Here is a 23,508-nt window from a genome sequence, read left to right as displayed (position 1 = left end):
AGAAAGACCTGAATTCGCCAGATGGAGAAGGTAAGGCAATATTTGTTCTGGAGAAGATGAAAGAGGGTGTATCTTCTTTGACTTGCACCAGATGCAGAACCTCTTCCATTTTAAGGAGTATGTTTTGTTAGTACTGTCCGCTCGAGCCCGAGCCAGAACTGCTCTACAGTTCGGAGGTATGTCTAGGCCCTGAAATTCCCTGAACTCAGGAACCAAGCGGATAATCTGAGAGGTGCTGGATCCGGATGCTGAATTTGTTGGTGGTTCATTGTGAGAAGAGAGGGAAACGGTTTCAACTGGATCGGCGATTCCAGGGAGAGAAGGTGAAGCTCCGTGAACCAATGTTGGCATGGCCAAGCTGGAGCTATCACAATGAGCGTGCAATGCTCTGCTTAAAATTTTCTGAGAACCCTGGGGATCAGGGGAAACGGTGGAAAAGCGTATGCAAAGACGTTGCACCATGCCATGGAAAATACATTCCCTAGAGATCCTTTCTGGGGACGCCAGCTTGCGAAGTGTTGACATTTGGCGTTTTGCTTGGTAGCGAACAGGTCCAGGAGAGGGGTACCCCATTGAGAGAATATGCGGTTGAGAGTCCGCTGATTCAACTCCCATTCGTGACACACCGCCTGTTGTCTGCTCAGAGAGTCGGCCAGAACGTTGTCTGTTCCTGGGACGTACTCTGCTCGAAGAGAAATGTTGTGAAGGAGCAACCAGTTCCAGATTTTTTGCGACTCGTGAGAGAGTGTAGGAGAGCGAGTTCCCTCCTGCTTGCATCGTCGTGGTATTGTCCGTCCGCATGAGCACTAGAGAATTTCTGTTCCTTGGCAGGAATGCCAGAAGAGCAAGATAGACAGCTTGCAGTTTGAGGAGATTTATGTGGAGTTTTCTTTCGGAAGGGGACCACTTTCCGCAGATCTGTAGTTCTCGGAGGAAAGCTCCCCAACCTTCAAGGGACGCATCTGTTGTGATGGTATGTGGCGAAGCTGGAAGCAAGAAAGGCTAGCCTTGAGAAAGGTTCTGAGGGCAAATCCACCACCTTAGAGCTTTGACCATTTGAGGGGTCACTCGGATTACATCGTCGAATGAACCTGTACATTGGAACCATTGAGCCAGTAGCGTCTCTTGAAGAGGGGGCATGTGAAGACGACAGTGTGGAACAAGTAGAATGCATGAAGACATCATCCCGAGCAGGAATTTGAAAAGGCGCACTGTTAAAGACTTCTCAGATCGTATGCGAATTGCCAAGGAAAGAAGCTTGTCTTTTCGCTTCTGTGATGGAAAAGCTTTCATCTGGGTCATGGCGAGAGTAGCCCCCAGGAAGGTTATACGCTGGGAAGGCTGGAGGACAGACTTGTCCTGATTGAGAGTGAGCCCCAAGCGATCGAAAAGCTGTAGACAGGCGTCGAAAGACCTGGACGCACCTGCTAGAGAGGGTGCTTTGACAAGCCAGTCATCCAGATATGAAAAGACCTGATGGTGTTGTTGTCTGAGATATGCGGCTCCTGGAGAGAGGCATTTTGTAAAAATGCGTAACGCCGATTTGAGTCTGAACGGTAGGACACGGAATTGGAAGTGTCTGCCCGCTACTGCAAATCTCAAAAATTTCATGCGATTCCGGTGGATAGGGATGTGAAAATAGGCATCCTGAAGATACAGAGACACCATGTAGTCGTCCGCATTGAGAAGTTGTAGTACTTCCTGGATGGTAACCATACGAAACAGCTCGATCAAGCCTACAGATTGCAGTGAGCAGAGTCCAGGAAGTGGTAAGGAGACAGACTAGTGCTGTCTCTTCCCAAGACAAAAAGTTGTTTAAAAAACGATTTTCATTTTCTGTGTTTACTGTCTATGCCTGTGGCTGTTGCAGTTAAAATTGTAGTTTTAGCATGCCTGTAATTGCATATTTTATCACCCGTGTTGTGTTTTAAATGTGTGGTTTTCCCTGCCCATGATTGCTTTCATTTAGTGTGTTGAATTGTGGGATTTGCAGTCCAACTTCTGTAGTTTGTCCCTCTCATTCCTTGGTGACAAATCTGTTTTCCCTCCAAATTTCTCCTTTGCTCTGTGCTTAGGCCTGTGTGCTCAAACAGTGCACCCCCAGCCACCATTTTGTGCTCACAAGCCAGTCAGGCCAAAGCTATTTAGGGCTTCTGGTGTGATTGGTTGTTGGACCAGTTGTGGGACTAAGAGTAGGGTTAGGCTTTCTATTGGAAGTAGGGACTAGGTCTACCTGTACTATTGGCTGCTTGGACTTGTGTTGGGACTAGTGGTAGGGCTAAGGCCTTTATTGGATGTTGAGATCAGGGTTTTTTTAACTGATTGGGTCCTTGGACTAGGGCTAAGATTGGCTGTAAGATCCTGGTCTCATATTGGTTCTAGATGTTAGGGCTAGTGTTGTGATTGGATAGTGTTAGGGCTTGGGTTCCCATTGGCTGAAGGGGTCACCTGATTACTAGGGCTACAAGAAAGGCCAGGCTTAGGGCGTCTCTGCCCGGGCGTCGAGACTAAGGGTGGAGAGGACAAGGGTAGTTGCCTGTTTGGGCCTGTTAAGGGTGTAGAGGACAAGGGTAGTTGCCTGTTTGGGCCTGTTAAGGGTGTAGAGGACAAGGGTAGTTGCCTGTTTGGGCCTGTTTGAGACTGGTCGGGACTAGGGCCAGAAATGCTGCCCTCTGACTCCTTCCCTCCAAAACTCCTTTTTACTCATCCAAAAGCCTCTTCCTACTGCTAAGACTTATAAAAAAATAAAAAAAATCCTTCACTCTTTTATCCCTCCACTATCCTTTTTCAATCAAAATTAACAGACTAACATGTTCACTTCTCAAATTCCATATTCCATATTCAACTATACTAATAACTGAATAACATATCTACTACTCAAATTACTTCCTATTTATACTATACTAATTTTCAACACTAATCCTTTATGGGTTCCGGAGTGGCGTGCTACTCGCCAGGAAAGCGCTTCAACACCCATCAGGGGTAACAAGTGCTATATGAATGCAAATCTTTCTTACCCTTTTATCCATCCGCTATCCTTCTCACTCCAAGTAACAGACTAATATCCACCACTGAAATTACCTCATATTTCACCATATTAATTCACCACTAATCCTTTATAGGCTCCCTGAATAGCATGCGTCAACAAGCGAGCGATAAATAAATCCCAATCTTTGTCCTACTATATCCTTCTGCTATCATTCCAAATCCAAATAACTGACTAACCTATCTACCACTTAAAATGTACTTGCATGTTTCACTATACTAATTCAACACTAATCCTCTGTGGGTCCCGGAGTAGCGTGCTAACCGCCGAAAAAGCGATTCGACGCCTCGTCAGGGGTAGTAAGCGCTATATAAATGCAATTACAATACAATACAATACGAAATGACTGCTTTTTTAAGAATTTGTTGAGGCTTCTCAGGTCTAAGATTGGTCTCCATTTCTTCTCCTTTCTGCGTACTAGGAAATAACGGGAGTAAAATCCTTTCCCCCGTTGTCAAAGAGGAACCCTTTCTATAGCTCCTTTCTGGAGCATTAGTGAAGTCTTCCAGAGTAGAATACGTAGATTTTTGTGAAGCATAGGTCGGGGGGGGGTTTGGAGAGGAATTTGAGTGAACTCTAGTAAATGACCGAATTGAACTAATTGCAGAACCCAACGGTCTGTTGTGATTTGTTTCCAATTTTGTAGGAAATGGGAAATCCTTCCTCCAACTGTTGAGGGCACAGGTGGAATGGAGACTGGCGGTAGTGAAAGGTCATTGTCGCCGAGCAGCGCCCTTCTGTTGACCACCCTTGCCACAAAAGGAGGATTTAGTATAGGATGACTGTCGCTGCGGACGCTGCTGGTATTGTGGCCGATACTGTTGACTCGAAGAGTAGGAAGATCGGTTTTGGTAATCACCTCTTGTAGAGGATTGTCCTCTTCCTCTTGAGCCACGAAAAGGCGGATTCTTGATTTGAAGCGTACCCAAAGCTCTGGCCGTGTCGGTATCCTTTTTTATACCTTGAAGAGCTTCATCAATCTGCGTTCCGAAAAGAAGCTGCCCATCGTAGGGCATGTCCAAAATTTTTGTTTGCACTTCCGGTCAGAATGAAGTTGCCTTCAACCAACCCTGGCGTCGTAGTACAGCTGCGCCAGATACTTGGCGAAATACAGTAGAGGCAATATCCATCTCACAATCTATTATCTCGGATGCAGAACGTTCGCCCTCAAGCAAGATCTTTTTTGCTTCTTCTTTTGAATCATCTGGCAAGGCCACAAGATATAGAGTGATGTCTGCCCACATCTGCCTGTTATAGTGTCCTAACAGTGCCAAGGAATTGGATGCACGCACTGTTAATGCCGACATTGACGAGAAACATTTCCCAATTTCATCAAGCCGTCGACTTTCCTTGTCTGGAGGAGCAGCTAGTGGAGCAGAAGGATTTCTTTGATTTTCGTTGAGCAGCCTGTGTGATACAGAGTCTGGTTTGGGATGTCCTGTTAGGCAAGCTGGAGCAGTATCTGGAGCTCTGTATTTCTTATCCAGACGAGGCAATACTGGGGTCACGAGGAAGGGTTATGCATTATTTTAACACCCTGATCCCATATGTAATCTATAATGGGTATAGATCTGACCGATTTCTTAAAAGGCTCCTTAAAATCGTATAGGAAGCAATCTTGCTGGTGTGATGGCATAGGTATTTGGAAAGATTGCGCCACTCTTTCCACTATGTTGAGAAATCCCCCAATGTCTTTAGGAGGCGAGTCAGAATTACATAGTTGTCCCACTCATCATGAGTAGACTGGGAATCATGAAGTTCCCCATCCTCATGTGGTCCTCCTACTCATCGTCCGTGGAAGGCGGAGGTGGTGAAATGACAGGGCGCGGCTGTAGATTTAAAGGTAGAAGCTGCGGTCTTGGCGGTGGAGATACAGCTGGAGGTGGAGACTTTGCAGAGGTAGGGAATATCTGCTTATAGTCCATAATGAGGAATTGCAGGTCGGAAACCAAAGATGCGGGCAGACAAACCATTGGAGGTAGAGGCGGATGGTATTCTTCAGGATAAACTGTCTGATCCTCCTGTTCTTGGTCCTCATAGTCCGAACTGTCTTGATACTTCACGTTAAGTTCAGATGGGCTTGTCGCTGTCCTAAACATACTGCTCGCATCAGAATCCTCTTCATCTAAGAGGTGAGCTGGAGGCAATGGCTGGACCCTACTAGGGGAAGTTAGGGCCGGCGTCAACGTACGTTTTGTGATTTTGAGATGGACGTATGTACTTTTCAGATTGGAATCCGTCGTCGACACCGTCGACGGTGAAGCTCCGACGGGCACTATGGTCGATGGAGTTACCATCGACGGAGCCGTCGTCGACTGTGTTGTCGTCGTCGATGGAGATCTTGTTGCCGGTGTTGTCATCGTCGACGGAGCTTTCGACGCCGATGGAGTGGATGTCGATGGGACAGTCTTCGGCGACGAAGTCGTCGTTGACACAGTCGTCGGCGATCGTAGCTTCGACGGTTGTTTGGACGTCGACAATGACTTCTTTATCTTTCTTGTCGATGAAACAGACCTACTGGCTGTCGGCGATGGAGTCGCCGACGTAGATAGTGAAGAAGAGGCGACAGAATTGGAAACTGTCGTCGTCGACGAGGTTACACACAAGGCTGTAGACGTAGATTTCCTCGTCGTTGAAGCCACCGTCAACGAGGTTGTCTTCGACGGAGTGGAAGATGGCTTTTTAAAGGTGTGAAGAATCTCCTGAGGAGAAACCTTTGCTGGCAGAGCCTTGGGATGTACCTCTGAAGACTTTTTGTGTGTCTTCTTTTGAAGTGCCTGCAACGAAGGTCCTGGAGAAGCCACCCTTGGTCTTTTCTGAGAGGACTTGGAAGATATGGAAGAGCCCTCACTCTCCTCAGAAGGCTCTGATTGGTCTTTGTCTTTAAGCCTCTGCAGACAAATTAAGAGGCACCTCTCCCGATCTTCGAGGGTCTTTGAAGAAAAGGTACAACATACCTTGCAGTCCTTTGAAGAATGATCTGGATAAAGGCAGTAGAGACAATCCTTGTGTAGGTCATCCACATGAAGCCTCTTTTTACCACAGGCAGCACAGGGCCTAAAAAGGCCTTTCTTAGGAGTATCTGCCATGAAGAACTTGAGAACTTCACCCGGAAGATGGAATTATGATGTAAGAAACACTGGAAATCCAGAAATGAGGAAAGCTGAGCAGAGCTCAGAGGAGACGCCGTTAGCACGACGTGCGGTAGAAAATCTGAGGGACTAGAGCTCCTTCCCGGAAGGTTCCAGATGGTGGTGATAGCTGATTGGCTCTTCTCTAGAGTTTGGTCCTTTTTACAAAAGGACATGGATATGTTACTAATGTTAGGCCTTTGGCCTATTACTCTATATGTCTAATGGGACATTACTTTATTTATGTACTGGGGACTCCCATCCCGACGACGGGGAATGATTCAGGCATTGAAACTATGAAAGATGCCCTAATACTGGATACATTCCTAAGCTTTTTTACAATGATACTACCCATAATATGTAAAGAGTATAACTACTGTGAATCCATTTTAATTCATGTATGTGCAAAATATGAAATATAATCTACTCTCCAATTTATCACGATCTCTAGAACTTTCATGCAAACTAGTATGAAACATGTTCAATAATTTAATATCGCCTTTTTGCACATTTGTTCAGTTACTAGAGGATACATACCTGTGGTTGTGTGCAGTGGAGAGTCTTGGGGTGGGGACCTTGCTGGTGACCCTGCTTTGTGATCTTTTACAGCCTGTTTTAACATATCCACATTACAGTTGAACTCGTCCAATAGTTCTTTTGTCCAGCCACATCTAGTTTTAATGGCATCACCATAATGCATCCAGTGGCTGCAACTGTCCCCTGTAAAGAAACAAATACAATGAAGACAAGGTAAACTAACTCAATATACCTATGTTGGGAGGACTTCAGCCACCCAGAAGGAATGGGGAATATAGAGCTGATGCAATCTCCCTATGCCTAAATAATGTCTAACATAACCAGATTCTCTTCAAATGCACTCCAATGCCTTTGTGCCAAGTTTGTGCTACATACAATTGCACAATATCTACTCAACCCTGCAATGCTAAATTAAAAATGCTTGGGTAACATCCAATTCCAAGGGAAATTTCTCTATAACGTGTTGTGCCTTCTCCATTAATCTTCTAGGTAAGATTCCCCTGTTGGGGCGAGAAAGTCCTTCGCATTGTAATGGATGTGTTCCCCTGTCCCGAGTGGCCCAACTATACTGTTGTCTAAATCCCTAATGCTGATTTTTGTTATCATAGGCAAACCGGCATTATGCGTGTGCGCCATGTCATAGGCCTGTCTCAGGGATTGTGGTTGTTGAACTGGGAGGGGTGCCAAAACAAATACTCTCATAGTGATGAAAGGCTACTGTCTTTACCAAGAGTTGCTCAGAAAAAGCGCAGTGGTGGCAGCATACGGTGTAGTGGTCAGTAGAAGTGAACTGGTCCTTAACCCACAATTGGACAACATTAATTTAGTTTGTAGTGCTGCACTGTGCATATGTGATGTGCATGTGCTGGGTTTATGTGTGCCTGTGAATGATACAATACAGGAATACTGCAGTGCTGTGTGTTTGACACATGCATGTGCTTGGTATATGTGTACCTGTGAGTGGCACAGTACATGAAAGATATAGTGATGCGCAGTACGAGTATGTTGTGCATATGTGCTGGGTACATGTGTGCCTGTTAATGGCAAAATACATGAAGAATGTAGAGCTGTGCAGTGAGTGTATGTTATATGCATGTGTTGGGTGTATGGGAGCCTGCGAGTGGTACAATACATGGCTGCCTGGGTAACATTTTGGAAGACCCAGGCCTGCATGGTGAAACATGAGAGGGGGTAGAGGAATCCACCGCTTGATTTGTGTATTTTTTTAAATTGTTTTTATTAATGGCCAGATACAATACACAGCTCAGACATTTTACACCCGGTACTGCATGAGTGGTTCCCAGAAGTCTTTAGGGCGAGATACTTCCGGCAATTCTTCTGCATAGTTTTTTAATTGCTCTTTGTAGTAAATCATGTCCGTGATCCAATTTTTGTGGTGTGGTGTCTGCCTACTTCCCCATTTCATGGCTCTTCTTCTCTTGGCCAGGATTAATGCCACAGCCAGCAATTTACGTCTCCCAATCTGTTTATTTTTGTGTGTCCCCAGTAGCCAAACTTGTGGTGTGCTGGGTATTTGCTCAGCCAACATTTTTGTCTGGGTGCTTGTCACTGTTTGCCACTAAGGTTGAATTTGTGGACATGTCCAGGTGATATGTAAAAGGTCTACCTGTGTGGCGCTACAGCGCAGGAATTTGTTGTCCTCACAAATGCCATATTTATGTAGCTGAGCTGTGAATAATATATTTGTTGTAAAAAATTTAAGTGAATGATTCGTAGGTTGCAATTAGATGTGAGCATTTGTGTTAGTCCACAGCTGTATCCCCAGTCTTCTTTGGACAGTGGGCAGCCTTATGTGTCCTCCCATCTTTGTAGAGCCTGTTCTCTAAATTGTTCCCGCTGGGCTGCATTATAGAGGTTCGTTACAAGACGTTGGCGTGAAAGTGATGTTAGGAGTATTAGTAGAACGTTATGTGTTGGCAGTTCGATGGGAAATGTGGGATAAATATCTCACTGCCGCCTTTAATCAAAAGTAAGCAAATAGCTTTAGTGGTGTGCGATGTGCCACTTCAATCTGTGATATGATCTGGCTACTGGGGAATACATCCCCCATTGTGCACATACCCATATCACACAGCAGCTTTAGCATGTTGTTCTCTTGTATTACTGTTAGTTGGGGATTTTATCGCAGTGGCAAAACTGGGGCATATGCTGGGAGCTTGTTGGCTTGTTTTTGTCAGCATGTACCATGCTGCAGACGTGTTGCATGCTGGTTTGATTTCGGCTCTTGGGGTGTACTGTTTCGGCACTAGTAGAAGAGTGATAAGGGGAGTCGGATGGGCACTTTCATTTTCCACTGCTATGTAGGGTATATGTGCATGCGGGTGTATCCTATAGTGCGCATGTTGCACTTGAGAGCAGTAGTAATAGAGTTGTAAGTCTGGAGCTCCAAAGTCCCCTTGCATGTATGGCCTGGTCAGCTCTTTCCATCCCACTCTTGGCTGTTTACCTGACCATGTAAGCTTAGTAATGCATGTGCACAGTTTTATAAAAAAAAAACTGTTGTGCGACCGGTATGTTTGTGAATAAATAAAGAAAGCGAGGCAGCACTACCATCTTTTGTATAGCAATTCTGTCAGCCAGTGATAGTGGCAGCCTAATCCATCTATCCACTTGGCTTTCCAATTTTGTAAGGGCCATGCCATAGTTGTCGCGTATTACCAACTTGGGTACTGGTGTATCTATACCCCTAAGTATTTTACCGGATCTGTTCGCCACTGCAATGGGTAGTCTAATTGGGGTTGTTTTGTAGTGGGTTTCAAAGTGATTACCATGGACTTAGTCCAGTTTATACTTAGCCTCGATTAGTGCTCAATCGTATGTATTCCCTTATTAATTGATTTAAATTATCTCCTGGGTGGCGGGTTTATAAAACCATATCGTCCGCATAAAGTGATATGCTCACAGGCCGTAGTTGAAACTGTAGTGCTGCGTTTGAGTGTTTTTGCAGGATTTTGCATGCCAAGGGTTCAAGTGCCAGTGAATAGTAGTGGGGAGAGTGGGCACCCCTATCGCGTTCCTCTGTAAATATGTATAGGGTCAGCCGTAATGCCATTGATCCTGAGTCTCGCACATGGTTCAGTGTATAGCAGTTTTATCCGGCGCAGGAACGGATGTGGAAATTCCATCCTATACAAGACGGAAAACATGAATGGCCACTCCACTGAATCAAATGCTTTAGCTGCATCCAATAAGGCTGCAGCTGCTGGTGTGTTTGGGTGTAATTGATGGAACAGTGCGAAGATAGTTCGTAGGTTGTGAGTCGTTGACCATGTTGGAATAAATCCAGACTCGTCTGGCAGGACCAATTTCTGCATTAAGGGTTGCATTCATAGTGCTATAATTTTAGCTAATATTTTGGCATCCAGGTTGATGAGGGACAGTGGGCGATGCGAATCACATGGAGTCAAATCTTTTTCTGGTTTAAGTAGTGTGATTAGCAGGGCCTCCCGCAGTGATGGTGGAAGAGGTGTGGCGCCGCGGCCAGGGCGACTGACGCTGGAATCTGGGGATCACGGTTCGATCCCCGGCTCCGGCGGCAGGTTAGCCCAGCACCATGTGACTCTGGGCAATAGCTCGCTTAATCTCCCCGACGGCCCCCCAGCGCCTAGAGACCCTTACGGGTGATTGTGCGCTTTACAAATGTGGACTTTTTTACTTTTATGGTGGGGGGAGTCCCCTCTTCATATGCTTCCGAATACATCGCTGTTAAGTAGGGTATAAGCAAGTCACTATATTCTTTATGAAATTCACCTGGCAGGCCATCTGTCCCCGGGGCTTCATTGTTTGGGAGGGATATAATGGCTTCTTTTAATTTGTCTTCGGTTATAGGGTAACTAATGTATTCCTAGTGCTCATTAGCGAGCCAGACTAGGGGTATATCGTCTAGACACTTGTTTATATCCTCCTCAGATGTGGATGCCTGTGTAGAGTATAATCATGCATAATATTCAGAGAAGCAGTCTATAATGGCGGGTGTATCATAATGTGGGGTGTCCTGCGCATCTACGATTTGGGTGATATGTGAGGCGGGCGTGATGTCTGTATCCTACTTGCCAGTGTGCGGCTGGGCATACTCCCTCCCCATAGTTCCACACCATATATCTGAGTGACATATATTTCATTTCACGATCTGCAAATTTGTGATGAGTGTTCAGTTTGTTTCTAATTTCTGTGAGCAGTGCAGGGTTTAGAGTACGAGCATTTTCAGTTTCTAACATTTTTATATCCTTTTCTGTTTTGCTTAGCTGCTGCTGTATAGCTTTCAATATCTCGGTATGTTTGCCTATGCAAAACCCACAAATTCTCACTTCAAAAGCTTCCCATAGTATTAGGGCACTGCATTGTGCGCAAAATACTTTGTGATGGCCTGTCTCAGCTCTGTCCGAAACACCTGGTCTAGCATCGCGGATGTCTTGGGCATAGGTTTCACAGACTCTGTCCATGTACTCTTGATTTGTCTATTGCTGCTTCCCTGTAAGCTGGGGGTACACACTGGAGAGGAGGAGAGCCAGGCTCCCCTACCACACTTAAAAAGGTTGCTCTTTGATTGGGAGGCAGGTCACAAGAAGGGGCCTAGACACATCTCAGGAAGGAGATAGGGCTCACACTGGAATCATAAAGAGAAGGGCTGTGGCCCTGAGCTCACCTTTTGATACACATATCACTGTGGCTGTCATCTAGGTGTTAACGTAAAGTCTCTCCCATGGCCTTTGTTGTGGGGTTATCAGCGTTGGAGTCACTACTGCTTGTAACAGACTGCTTTCTGGAGGAAGAGGGAGCAGAGGAGCGGGCACTTCAAAAGAAAGCAGATCCCAATATAAATTTCAAAGACTCAGACACTAAATCACATACTATAAGAAGGGTAGCTTGAGACCCCAAAGACTGTCGACTGTCAAGCAGCCCTTCAGGCTGTATGAGTAGGAGAAGCTCTGCAAGACTTCTGTCTGTGACCAGGACCGGGGGCCAAGGCCTGCTAGCCTCCCAGCAGGGGACATCACCCAGGGAATCTAAGAACAACTACCCTGGAGCCTGGAGCACTAGCGCCTGCCTGCTTGCCAAGACCAGTGTGTCCTATGAGAAAGAGGAAAACGTTGGAGGGAGCGAGGTCCAGTGGGGAATCCTGGTGAGTGGATTCCCTTAGCAACTTCTACACAGGTCTGGTTGTTTCCCGTGTGCAGTACAAATCGTTGACGCTCATATGCCAGGAGGGCTACAGTGAAGTAAGCCCTGATCATGGTCATGCCTAACGGGTCATCACCCATGTACAGTAAACAACTGGCAACCCCGTATGCCAGGAGGGCCTACTGTGAAGAGACTGCCATACTCCAAGAGCCATTAACAATGTACAGTGGAAAGCCAGCGACCGCGTATGGCAAGAGGGGCTGCCATGGAGAGATTGCCATGCTGAGTGGGCCATCACCCAGGTGCGGTGGGGAGATTGTGACCCCATATGCCAGGAGGTGCCGGCTTGAGGAAATCAGCTGTGCAGATATGGTCAGAGTCTGTGTGCTGTGGAGAGAGGGTGACCATATGCCAGAGTGGGCCACCGGGACCAAGCAAGAAATGTGACTTGGTCAGGTTCGTCACCTGAGGAGAGAGGCCACTACGGACGTGCATCGTGCATTAAGGTCAGTGTCAGGATGTTCATACAACATCTCCCCACCCCTTGTCATGGGAAGGACCAAAAGAACGTACCCAGTTTGGAGGAGTGGAGGAGCCACAAATAACTCCCTTGTTGGTGCAGTTGCAATACTGTGTGAGAAGAACTAATGGACCCAAGTGCAGTTGCCTGGGCTACGTGTTGGGCTGCGTGTAGAGAACCTACTGGAGACAGCTACTGCAGCTCCAGTGCTCATGTATATGGCATGCTCAGGAACTTCGGTCACTCCAATCCTACAGGTCAGGGTAAGACTAATTTCAGGCCTGTAGGCCCCAGGGAAAACTAGCTTGCCCGACAACGATGCCAGGCTAGAACACTTCTGACTTTAGTACAGAGTTGGAATGGAACTTCTGAGACTTGGGCTACTAATTGGGCTTCACCTAAATGTTGCCTATAGTGAATGGGCAATATCCACTATTGCTAGACCGAGGAGGGAATGGGACTTAGGAAACCACGTAAAGAAACACTAGAGCCATGAGTTCAGGGGACTGTGGAAATTGTTTGTAAATTACGTATTTCCCTTTGTGTTAGTAGCAATAGAATAAATACTTATTATTTCATTAACGTAAGTATGTGACCAGACAGTTCTTTAATGCTGCTGCTCTGCAAATTTTGTGTTGTGTACATGGTTCACTCCCTGTATCCACCTCCAACCCGAGAAGCCTTGCACTGCTTGACCCATGCTATTCCGGAGAGTCAAGTGCTGAAGGGGTACTTGTCCCTGTTGCACAGAATCCATAGTAGGTCAGGTCCTGGGACACCAGAAGTAAAATACCTCAACCCCCATAGTTGTGCCTAGTAACCACTGTTTGCCTCTTGGTCCTCTGAACAGGATTCTGACAGCCCCTAATAGTTATTATCAGTCTTCTGGTTCGTTTGGAATTACATTTATCGCTACAAAACCACTCAAGTAGAAACACCAACACTTATACAACAGGTTTTAACACGTAAACGTGACTGAAACATCCCTGTAACTACGATTTCCAGGCTCTTGAAGTGTATGTACCATATTTTTCAAAGCCATTACCTATACAGATGTGACTCTCAGAACAAGGGAGTGTGTCTGATGATATTAAAGGCAGTTTTAGATATGTATTGCTACATAAATAAGCAAAACTTCAGTCCCCATGGTTATGAACTTTCCTCCACCCTTTCCTTCACTCAGACTCTTGAAATGATAAACCACATCAGTAGTGGGTGAAGCAACATTTCTCAAAAACATCAAGTAGGCCATGTAGGGCACAGTGGTAGCCTAAATCCACTACAAGCCCTATGAATCCATAACACAAAGAAGCGAAGAGTATAGCTCCCTCACGATAAAGTGTATAAAAGTGACATCATTTGTATACAAAATCATACCAATGACAGTCTGGGAAAAGACATGGACCGCATGGCAAGGGAAATAGCACAGTAAGTCACATTTTGTGCAACCACCGGGCTCTACCGACAACAATGAGCCATTCCCGGACACCAATCTATTTTAGTCTGGCCCAGCAAATTTTTAGCAAGAAGAGACTGGGTGTGAAGTGACGGCAGTCGGAGGTGACCTGGATTCTAAATTCTGACTTCTGCCATTCAACTTGTATAGATTAGTTTTGGGAAAAGCAATTTACTTCTCTGCGTTTCAGTACCATTAGCTGCCACAATTGGAGGGACTCCGGAACAGAAAAAATGCTATCATTTAGCATTATATAAAATTAGGCAATTACACCTTTGTTTTCTCTGATTACGTTAAGTGCTCCTTATTGGCTATAAAAAAAGATTATAAAATTGATACCTCAAGGAGACAATCAACAAGGAGGTGCTGAAAACAGAACACATTAAGCCTATTAGGAAGGGTATATTTGCACATTAAGGACCACCACACGCAAAAAAAGCATCTGATTTCCTATTTACATTCATGAAGTTTCACAGTGTCTCTACAATCTGGATTCTTATCTTGGCTCTCTTACTTAATAGCACTGTATGTTCTGACACTAATGATTATGATGACAAATGATATTTATTAACCAAGACAATTGCCCAGTTATGGGTATCCTAGATCTGGGAAAACTGCTCGGTAACAAGTGAATAATTATAGAAAGAGAGGGTTTTTAACCTTCTTCCTAAATTGTAGGGAATGGGTGACGTTTCTAGCATACTTACAATTACTCCATTTGTCTTCTTGAATGTTCTACAGTTAATTGTCAATTATTCTTTATTGGAGTTTTATGAAAAGCTCTATGAATTGGAATATTGTTGCCTCAGAAGAAGGAGAAAGGGGAGCCACTCAAACTTTTCAGCTTTAACAGTGGAAGGTTAGCAACTTTTCAATGGCCGATGTCAGGTGCCTTCTCGTTTGGTAGGGCTAGAAGACTTCATATAAATTACCCAGAGCCTGTCTACAGAATATACACTCAAGTATTCATTCATTGCATCAAGTGTTGGGCCTGCTTCAGAAGGCTGGCTCTTAAGTTTAAGATGGATCTGTGTGACATCCGCATATACATTGTAACCAATTTAGTGGGCATCAAGTATGAATTCCAGTGAGGTTAATTATGCATTGATAATTCAGAGCAAATACAGAGCGTTTGGGGTCTCCACATGTTATGGTTGTTGAATTTGATAAAGAATGAATCTGGCTGGCTTGATGGATTTGACTGGAAAAGAAGAAAGTAATCCCTTAAACCAGCACAGATGGCCATATGAAAGATACAGATTTTGTGATCAACAATATCAACTGCAGCTGAGAGGTCTAGAAGTATCAAAGACTCCTATTGCACATTGACCCACATGGTGAGCAACTCTTGAGTCATATTCACTAGAATGACTTCAGTACCTCCGAAAGGGACGAATCATAAATTACAAGCCACTCGCCATCTAGTTTTTAGCTGTGCATTTACTACAGGTTCAAATGACTTTGCGATGCAAAGTAGGACGCAAACTTGTTTACACTAAGGATGTCGGGATCAACATTTTATATGAGGAGTGGTGCGAGGATGGCTTGTAAGAGTTTAGCAGAGCTTTGACTATTGAAAGCAAAACACAAGTCCGTTGTAATTACGGCCTATAAGAACATGTATATGATAATTTTAAAGTAGAGCAAATGCAGTGAAAAGTCTAAAAACAAAGAAACCGCTGATAAACTATTAGATATTATAAACATGCTAGTGGCAGTCTATTTAATTAAGGATACACTACAAGTATTAACCTACTGTATTGGGTAAAGTTGGATAATATTTCGACTGATTATTTTTATCAGATACTATTTAGATTTTACTTCCTGCCTTTTCTACACACAAACACACACACACACATATATATTTATAATTTATAACATACATACTCACATATATACACACACACACACAATTTAATATATGTCAGACTCTTTCTATCCCCTATTTTTGTTCTGTGTTATTTAGCATAACACAGAACATAGCTGTTGTGGTGGACAGATCATTTGAAGACAAATTATTAACACAGTAGAACTAATCCACATTGTAAGGGTCATAGCAAAGATCAGCATTTTATTAAGGTGTACTCAACCCCACTGCCCAATTTAAATCTTGCAGTTGCATATACCACTCAACAAGCACACATGCTACATTGGATGCTATGAGGTAGTCTACACTCAGTTACCCTAACTCACTGAATTTAATTTGCCAGTTTTAATGTAGAAATCGAAGAAAAAGGCATCAAAATAGTCAATCCGGCTCGGGGTACATCAGAAATGTGGCTATATAAAATGGCAGCAGCAGCTTTTACCAGTGCAGATGTTTGAGTGGGCTTCAGTGTAGCTGAAAACATGGGGCTCTGGATTGACCCTTCGACAGTGATAAAATCCCTCTTTGCAGACTGTCCCACTCTTTGCCTGTATTGATTTCCTTTCATGCAATGAGCTAAACAGGAGATGCCTTTCTTATTTATTACTTTTTTGTGATAACGGGATTGAACGTAATATGACTTACATTCTTTTTGGCAAAGTGGACAGCAGCTAGTGTGTCCACGGCATAACTGACTAGAATTTAATGATGTATTGTCCGAAAGCAACTGTAAATCTCTCCGGATAACAGGCATTTTGCTCACGCAGAATCCTCTATGTAGACCAGCAACATAAAAGACTTGCCGAAAAAGCCTTACCCGGTAGACATAAAGGTAAACAAGCATTGCAAACACACAAATCCTGACCTTTCAAATGTGGGAGCAACTATTTACCAATACTTTGCCCCCCACATGGCTGTCATGCCTGCTTACAACTTTTTCTTGTGCTTTATAACGGCATGCCATGCATGACTCCAGATGTCATACGCAAGCGACTGACCCAAACCCCTCTTGGTGTATTGCGTTGTTAGGTGTTAAGTAGGTTTTTATCTCTCAATTCTGACAAGTAATGTCTTTGATCGAACTGATGCAAATGTACAACAGTTGTATTTTTTGTGATTATAACTTAGACTTAGGCCCAAACTACACTGCTTTCCATAGTTAAAATGCAATAAAAATGTGTTTACAAATGTTCTCCATGTGAAATGATTTTTTCAAAAGCTTAATGTTGCAAAAACAGTCTATATTTTCCACAGAGCTAGATTTCCTTTGCTATCCCCAAATATTAATTGGTTGAATTTCTAAGACTTCTATTTAGATCATCGGCTATGCAGAGGTACGATTTACTTTAAAAGGTCTCCCTACCTGTTACCATCTTCTCTATTCCATTTCATTTTTACCTTCAATGTTTTATCAAGACTTCACAATTATTTTTTAGATTGTTCAAGGTATCGGATATTGTTAAAGTAACAGATGTCAGGCTAGTCTCAAACATTCTCATGGTGTGCCTCAGTCTACTTATGTCCGCTCTGTCTTATCACTCTGCAAGGCGTTAATTGGTCTATTATTTACATGGAATGTGATTTCAAAGACAAAACACTTTCAGGTCACTTAAAATGAAGATGACAGATACAGCAGAGGGAGAGAGACAGTGTAAGTAAGAAAGAGTCCCTTCAAAATGGTGTTCAGCCAGCAAGGTAGGGATAGAGGGCCAGAACCTGTAGATATGGGAGGTCCGAACTTCTAGTCTTAACCAGATCAAATATGCATGCAAATTAATTGTCAGGTGGCGATGTGCACAAAGCGGTTGTCATGTGTTTCATGATTCAAGGCAACTTTGTTCTATTCTTAAGGCCTATTCATATAAACAATCTGTTTTTTAGAATCATGTACTAGGGGAATCTGAGGTTACCACAAAAAAATGGTGTGATCTTAGGTTCCAAGTGGGAGATTAGCGAGTGGGCAAAGTATCATGGGCCCCTCATACATGCCTTGTACATGGGAAATGGGTAAAAGTACGTGCATTAAACCAGGGTCGGCCTTAAAGAGTTTTTGCTGCCCAAGTCGAGAATGTCCATGTGCACCCCTCATACTTCTCCCTCACATGCATACACAACAAAACATTAACATGAGCACATCCAGCACCATTTTCATCTGTTATAAATCACATGTTTCATTTTCACGCTTTATGGAAGAGCTTAAGCAAAGTTAAAACATTTTAAAGCTAATAGTAAGTTACCTTAATATGATCAACCTTCTTAGAACATCAATGCGCTCCTTCGGATGCACGACAGACGCTCAATGTGTTCTAAGTTTTGTTAATAGTGTTATGTGGAACCACTGGAGACTATTACGACATTGTTACTGATCCTATGACTGTACCAAACACATCAGCTTTTATAATGTAATGTGTCGTTGTATGATATTATGTATAACTCCAATTGTTCTTGGCTCTATGTAAACTAAATTGAAAATCAATAAACCCTATTAAAAAATAAGAAGTTACCTTAGTAGCACATTTTTAAATTTGCACTTTTCACTGCCATCGAGTACATAAGGTAAGGGTTTTGTGTTTTATGAGAGGGGATAGTGCAGAAAACCATTATAAAAACGCAAGCAGTGCATTGTATTTACTCAGTGATGATATACTACGGACAGCTATTGAGACTGGGAGACGTGTGTTTCTCAATAACGACCTTCAGTGTGCCAATGACTTCAACATGTTCATTGAAAAATAGTTAACCAGGCCCTCAAGCTTGGAATAAATGGCCTCCATGGAAGAAAGTATTTTTTTGTCTCTGTGTTCTTGCTGTCTATTCCAATGCCTGGGCATGCCATTGTATTGGTTCTGCCCTGCATTAAATACTCCTTTACAAATTAATCCAATCTTACTACTACACAACTGTGGAAGATTGACTACAAGATCCGAGACAGAATTAGTCCGAATTAGTATCTGGAGGAGGCAGTAAAGTGAAAACGCGAGAATACTGTGCTGGCGAAGGTTTAGATCCAGTTTAGTTAAAACTACGCTCATAAAAGGCATGCAAAATAAACACGCAGTTGTCTAAACTACCTATGGGACCTATTTCTGCTCTGACTGACAGTCTGACTGATAAAACGAGAGCTAAATTGAAACTCTGGGGAGAGGAGTTGGCCTAACGGCTAAGGCGCTCGACCTCGAACCTTGGGATCTGGGTTCGAGTCTCGGTAACGACGCCAAAAACCTCCTGTGATTCTGGGCAAATCACTTAATCTCCCCGTGCCTAAAAAAAATGAAAGTTTGTGTCCTCATGTAAAAAAACAAAAAACGTAACTTGTCTTGTACTACGTAAAGCGCTCTGGTACCTGATTCGGTATGGGTCTAGTTCGCGCTATATAAAACTCTACAAAAAAAAAAGAAGTCCGTGCATGGCCTCAAGTTACTTTAAACACATTTCCATTGCAGATATATCTAATTTGGTTAGCAATAAAAGAGAGTCCCTCTGCATCCATCCCTCTGCTCGTTAAAACAGTGACAAACTAAGGGCCATATGTATCAACACATTTCCCCATAGACACAGAATGGGTAAAACCCTTTGATACATCTGGCCCTTAACCTTACTGAGCCAAAAGTAGAAAACCCTATACGATACTGCAACAACTGTGAGTACTCCTTTTTATAGAGACTCACTTGTGGGTTGTACCATAACTATTTTAGTAACTGTTTTGCTAACCTGGATTTTGACGCTTTCATTGGATTGTATGTTTTTAATAAGTATGATTTTTTTCTGTGAGTTTCACTTCCAATTTTATTTCTGTTGTGAAACTGCTGTAGCTTAGCAAATCTAGGAAGAGTGGATAAGCAGCTTCGAAGAGCACACCAACACAGGAACATTGTCTTGCACCAAACATAGAAAGCATTTACGTAGTACGATCACGCTAAATATTTCATATGAGTTTTTAAAAACACTGGTGAACCCACATCAGAATCTCCACAATGTTTAATCAAACATTCCTCTGTAGGAGTTGCATGGGGAGGTATCTTAGCAACAGCTAAGAGTGTGTTCAGCTAATGTTTAAACTTCTGGATTATCTGCACCACACTGAGCATAATCTACCCTCCGGTGTTTTTGCATTTTAATATGTAGTCATGTAATGAACATTGTTTGCTAACTTTTTCAACTTAACTTGCAATTGAAGAGCCAGACAAAAATCTAAAATACCTCGACCTACCTGTAACATGGGAGGGATAATAGTCCACAGTTATTTGGCTAAATGACAGCTGCATTGCGCCTCCTGTAATACGCCTGTTAAATCCTTCAAAGATAAAGTGCATGAAACTGGATTAGTTTACAATTGAGTTTTAACAAGCACCTCAATAACAGTGCATCGAGCGTAATAAAACATAGCTAGCAAAGCATGACATTTTAATAGAGTTTAATAGCATAACAAATCCTTTCTTTGTAGATAAAGGTATGACTAACTGCATGTGTGCAAATGTGTGCAAAAGAGATCCAAATTCGAATGCAGTCTATGTTCTTTTAGGTTTTAACTATGAAATGATAGCCATAGTTATTTGTATTTAGAACACTTCCTTGGTGTACAATTCTGAGATAAATTAAAAAGAATCAGACTATTAATGATTCAACGTCCCGTCATAAACTGTATATCTGACCTGAAACACCTGCACTTACTTCAATTTTCAGGTAATTTATTGCATCACTATGTGCAAAGAATTAGCTCAGGTTCTTGGAAATGAGCTTTAATCGTATAACTAACTTGCAATAGACTTTTAGAAATATAAAATCCCGACTAAATCTCCACAAAGTTCAGAAACGCCCAAGAGAATATATTCTAATAAACCTGATGGTCGGAATATTTCTTCCAGTTTGCCTGCATTAAACGGGCCACAACATTAGAGCCGGTCACCAAAATCAATGAAAGAAGATCCCTCACAGATCATGCATGCCAGTGTTTTTCACGCGAAACCCACACATCCCCCACTACTCCACCCCCGCTGCCTGTCCAACTCAATTGTCAGAGCCAGTTTGCATTCCCAGTTCAGCCCTGTCAGCAACAAATTATCAGGGAGATACGAAAACTGGGAGAATCAGAGTTTGGGAGTGCTAAGAGAGGATGACCCTTGCTACTTAATTTTTGTAAAGGTAATTAGGAAAGTGACCATGGCCCATATGGTAACCTCAGTAGGGGGGAGGGGTGGGGGGGGAAACTGTATTAACAGCGCGGTCAGAACCACTTGTGGTGTTACAACGCAAGCGTTACCACGCTTCTCTTTACCACGCATATTCCTTTACTACTGTAAAGGTGGTTAAGGCGTATGCGTGGTAAAGCCAGTCAGTGCTCTAGATTCGGAGTGAATGGGCGGGGGTGTGAGAGTTGGAGAGACTTCCTACCCGGCGAGAATGGAATGAATGGGAAGGATCGGGTCCGCGGCTTGGTGAGTAGTTTTCTCTTTTTAGTGTTAGGGACGGGGTACTTATCATGGCTGGCGACCGGGTTTTAGGGATCAGGGTGGTGGTGGGGGGGGGGGGGGGGGGGGGGTCAGGGTAGTTTTTTAGGGTTGGGTGGTTTTAGGGCTGGGGGATGGGTTTTAAGGCTCAGGGTGGAGGGCTGGGTGGCGGTTTCAGGGCTCAGGGTAGGAGGCTGGGATGTTTTATGGGCTGGGGCCTGGATTTTTTTCAGGGCATGGTTTTAGGGTCCAGGGAGGCAGGGAGGGGTGTAACCTTTACCACCCATATGCCTTTACCAATCATGCCTTGACAACAACATTTGTTGTAAAGGCATGCGTGGCAAAGGCATGTGTGGTAAAGATGCGGTTGTGGTTCTGTCATACAACCCTCAGTAGGGTTATGTGAGACATACCTGCTTCATTAACATGCAAGCCAAGATGGACTGGGCGCACGACTCTCAGAAGATAGGCAAGATATCTGTCTTTCTTCTATGTTACCCAAAGTTTGTCAGTACATTGAAAATCTTTATTATCCCCAAACTGCAGTTCTTGACCACAATTGGAACATTCCATGGTTATCTCTGTGACAGTAAGTTGACTACCTCGGGGTAAAGCAATGCCTTTACCGAAGTCATGAAGCCAGCTTAGTCAGATGCTATTGATAATGTTCCAATGCTGCAAGTCAATCTGAACAAAGATAAATATACTCTGCTGATCACTCAGTCACGCACAGTCGAAGAATGGGCTGTGCCTACTGCCACTCAGTACAGCAATGTGGCATCGTTGATACACAGAGAGGTTGAGCGCTGTCTCTGATTCTGTCCCTTCACCTGTGTAGACCTATCCGAAACACTCCAGATGTTCTGTGAAAATCTCCTACAACCAAGCACCAAGATTTTCTGTCTCTAAATTGTCAGCCAAGCACTAGCTCCCACAAAGCTTAGAGTTTAACAATTTTAAGTCACAGATCCATCCCTGGGATCACCCTGATGCTGAGGTCAACCCAAGTTACACGGGCGTGCTGCTCTCACACAAATTCCAATCAATATTAGACTGTTGTTGAAAGTGCTCCGAAATACAAAGACGATGGGTCTTACTGGGATAGCGAGTTCAAAAGATTCTGGGGTTGCCTGTGAGAATCTGCTAGGTGGAAGCCATGCTGCTGTCACTCAGGGCAGCTATGGCAGGAGCACAGAAAAAAAAACTGAAATCAATGACAGGATACATGAAGGCCCGCAAGCAAAGTCCATCTTGGCTTGCATGTTAATGAAGCAGGTATGTCTCACATAACCCTACTGAGGGTTGTATGACAGAACCACAACCGCATCTTTACCACACGTGCCTTTGCCACGCAATCCTTTACAACAAATGTTGTTGTCAATGTTGTGGTAAAGGCATATGGGTGGTAAAGGTTACACCCCTCCCTGCCGCCCTGGACCCTAAAACCATGCCCGGAAAAAAATCCCGGCCCCAGCCCATAAAACATCCCAGCCCTCCACCCTGAGCCTTAAAACCCATCCCCCAGAATGCGTCAGCTAGGCTAATTTGCAATGTCCCTTACCGCCATTCCATTTCACCCCACCTGAGGAAACTTCACTGGCTCCCAATAAAACTGCGCATTCAATTTAAAGCCTTAACCCTGGCCTTTAGAGCTCCCAATGACCGAGGCCCCACCTACCTACGTCGTAGAATGAGGTTTTCACACGCACCTCGAAACCTCAGATCCAACCATCTCTGCCTCATGATCTGCCCCCGTTATCGTCTTGCACGTACGGGAGGAAGGGCCCTTGCAGTGACCACTTCCAAACTATGGAATCAGCTTCCCTCAGAGATAAGATTTCTGACATCAGAACCCCTATTTCGGAAAAAACTAAAGACCTGGTTTTTTTCCCAGATCTAACTCTATTCCTTCCATCATACTCCCCTGACCCTCCTGAGTTAATGTCTTCAGCGCCGGGACACCTCACAGGTAGCTGTGCGCTCTACAAAATACTAAATAAATAAATAAATAAATATACTGATTGGCTGAAGGATGCTTCAATCACATGTAGATACGACAATAAAGCACGAGAGTTAATGTACTAATTATACAAAAATACATCAAACTGTAGCTGCTAATAATTCAACGGAGGTATCAAAGGTAAAGATGTTTCACCTTTTTCTGTGGAATGAATGTCATCACATATGTGCAGGTCCAAATGAGAAATTAGTAAATGATGTGATGTTTCTTTTACATCAAATTGATAGAAGAGCTTTGCAATTGCGTCATTCTGTTCAGGTGTTGCTGATGTTTGATGGGGCTTAACTTGCTGAGAACTCGCTGCAGGAGTGGAAGTCTGCAAGACATGATATTACAAGTTGA

The 23,508-nt window shown here is 43.7% G+C and overlaps 1 protein-coding gene across 1 annotated transcript in view; it reads right to left on the bottom strand.

The window, feature by feature from the left end:
• BLTP3B (bridge-like lipid transfer protein family member 3B) overlaps nucleotides 1-23,508 on the bottom strand; it is a 313,057-nt gene that overhangs the window by 206,806 nt on the left and 82,743 nt on the right. Inside the window, exons 8-10 of the mRNA XM_078678312.1 lie at nucleotides 23,302-23,482; nucleotides 19,910-19,993; nucleotides 6,715-6,897 (exon numbers count right to left, since the gene is read on the bottom strand). Coding sequence (XP_078534438.1) covers nucleotides 6,715-6,897; nucleotides 19,910-19,993; nucleotides 23,302-23,482 — 448 coding nt within the window. The remainder of the gene's footprint in view (nucleotides 1-6,714; nucleotides 6,898-19,909; nucleotides 19,994-23,301; nucleotides 23,483-23,508) is intronic.

This window comes from Lissotriton helveticus, chromosome 1_1, assembly GCF_964261635.1.
Source record: "Lissotriton helveticus chromosome 1_1, aLisHel1.1, whole genome shotgun sequence".
NCBI lineage: Eukaryota > Metazoa > Chordata > Amphibia > Caudata > Salamandridae > Lissotriton > Lissotriton helveticus.
This window is presented reverse-complemented; position numbering and strand designations above follow the sequence as displayed.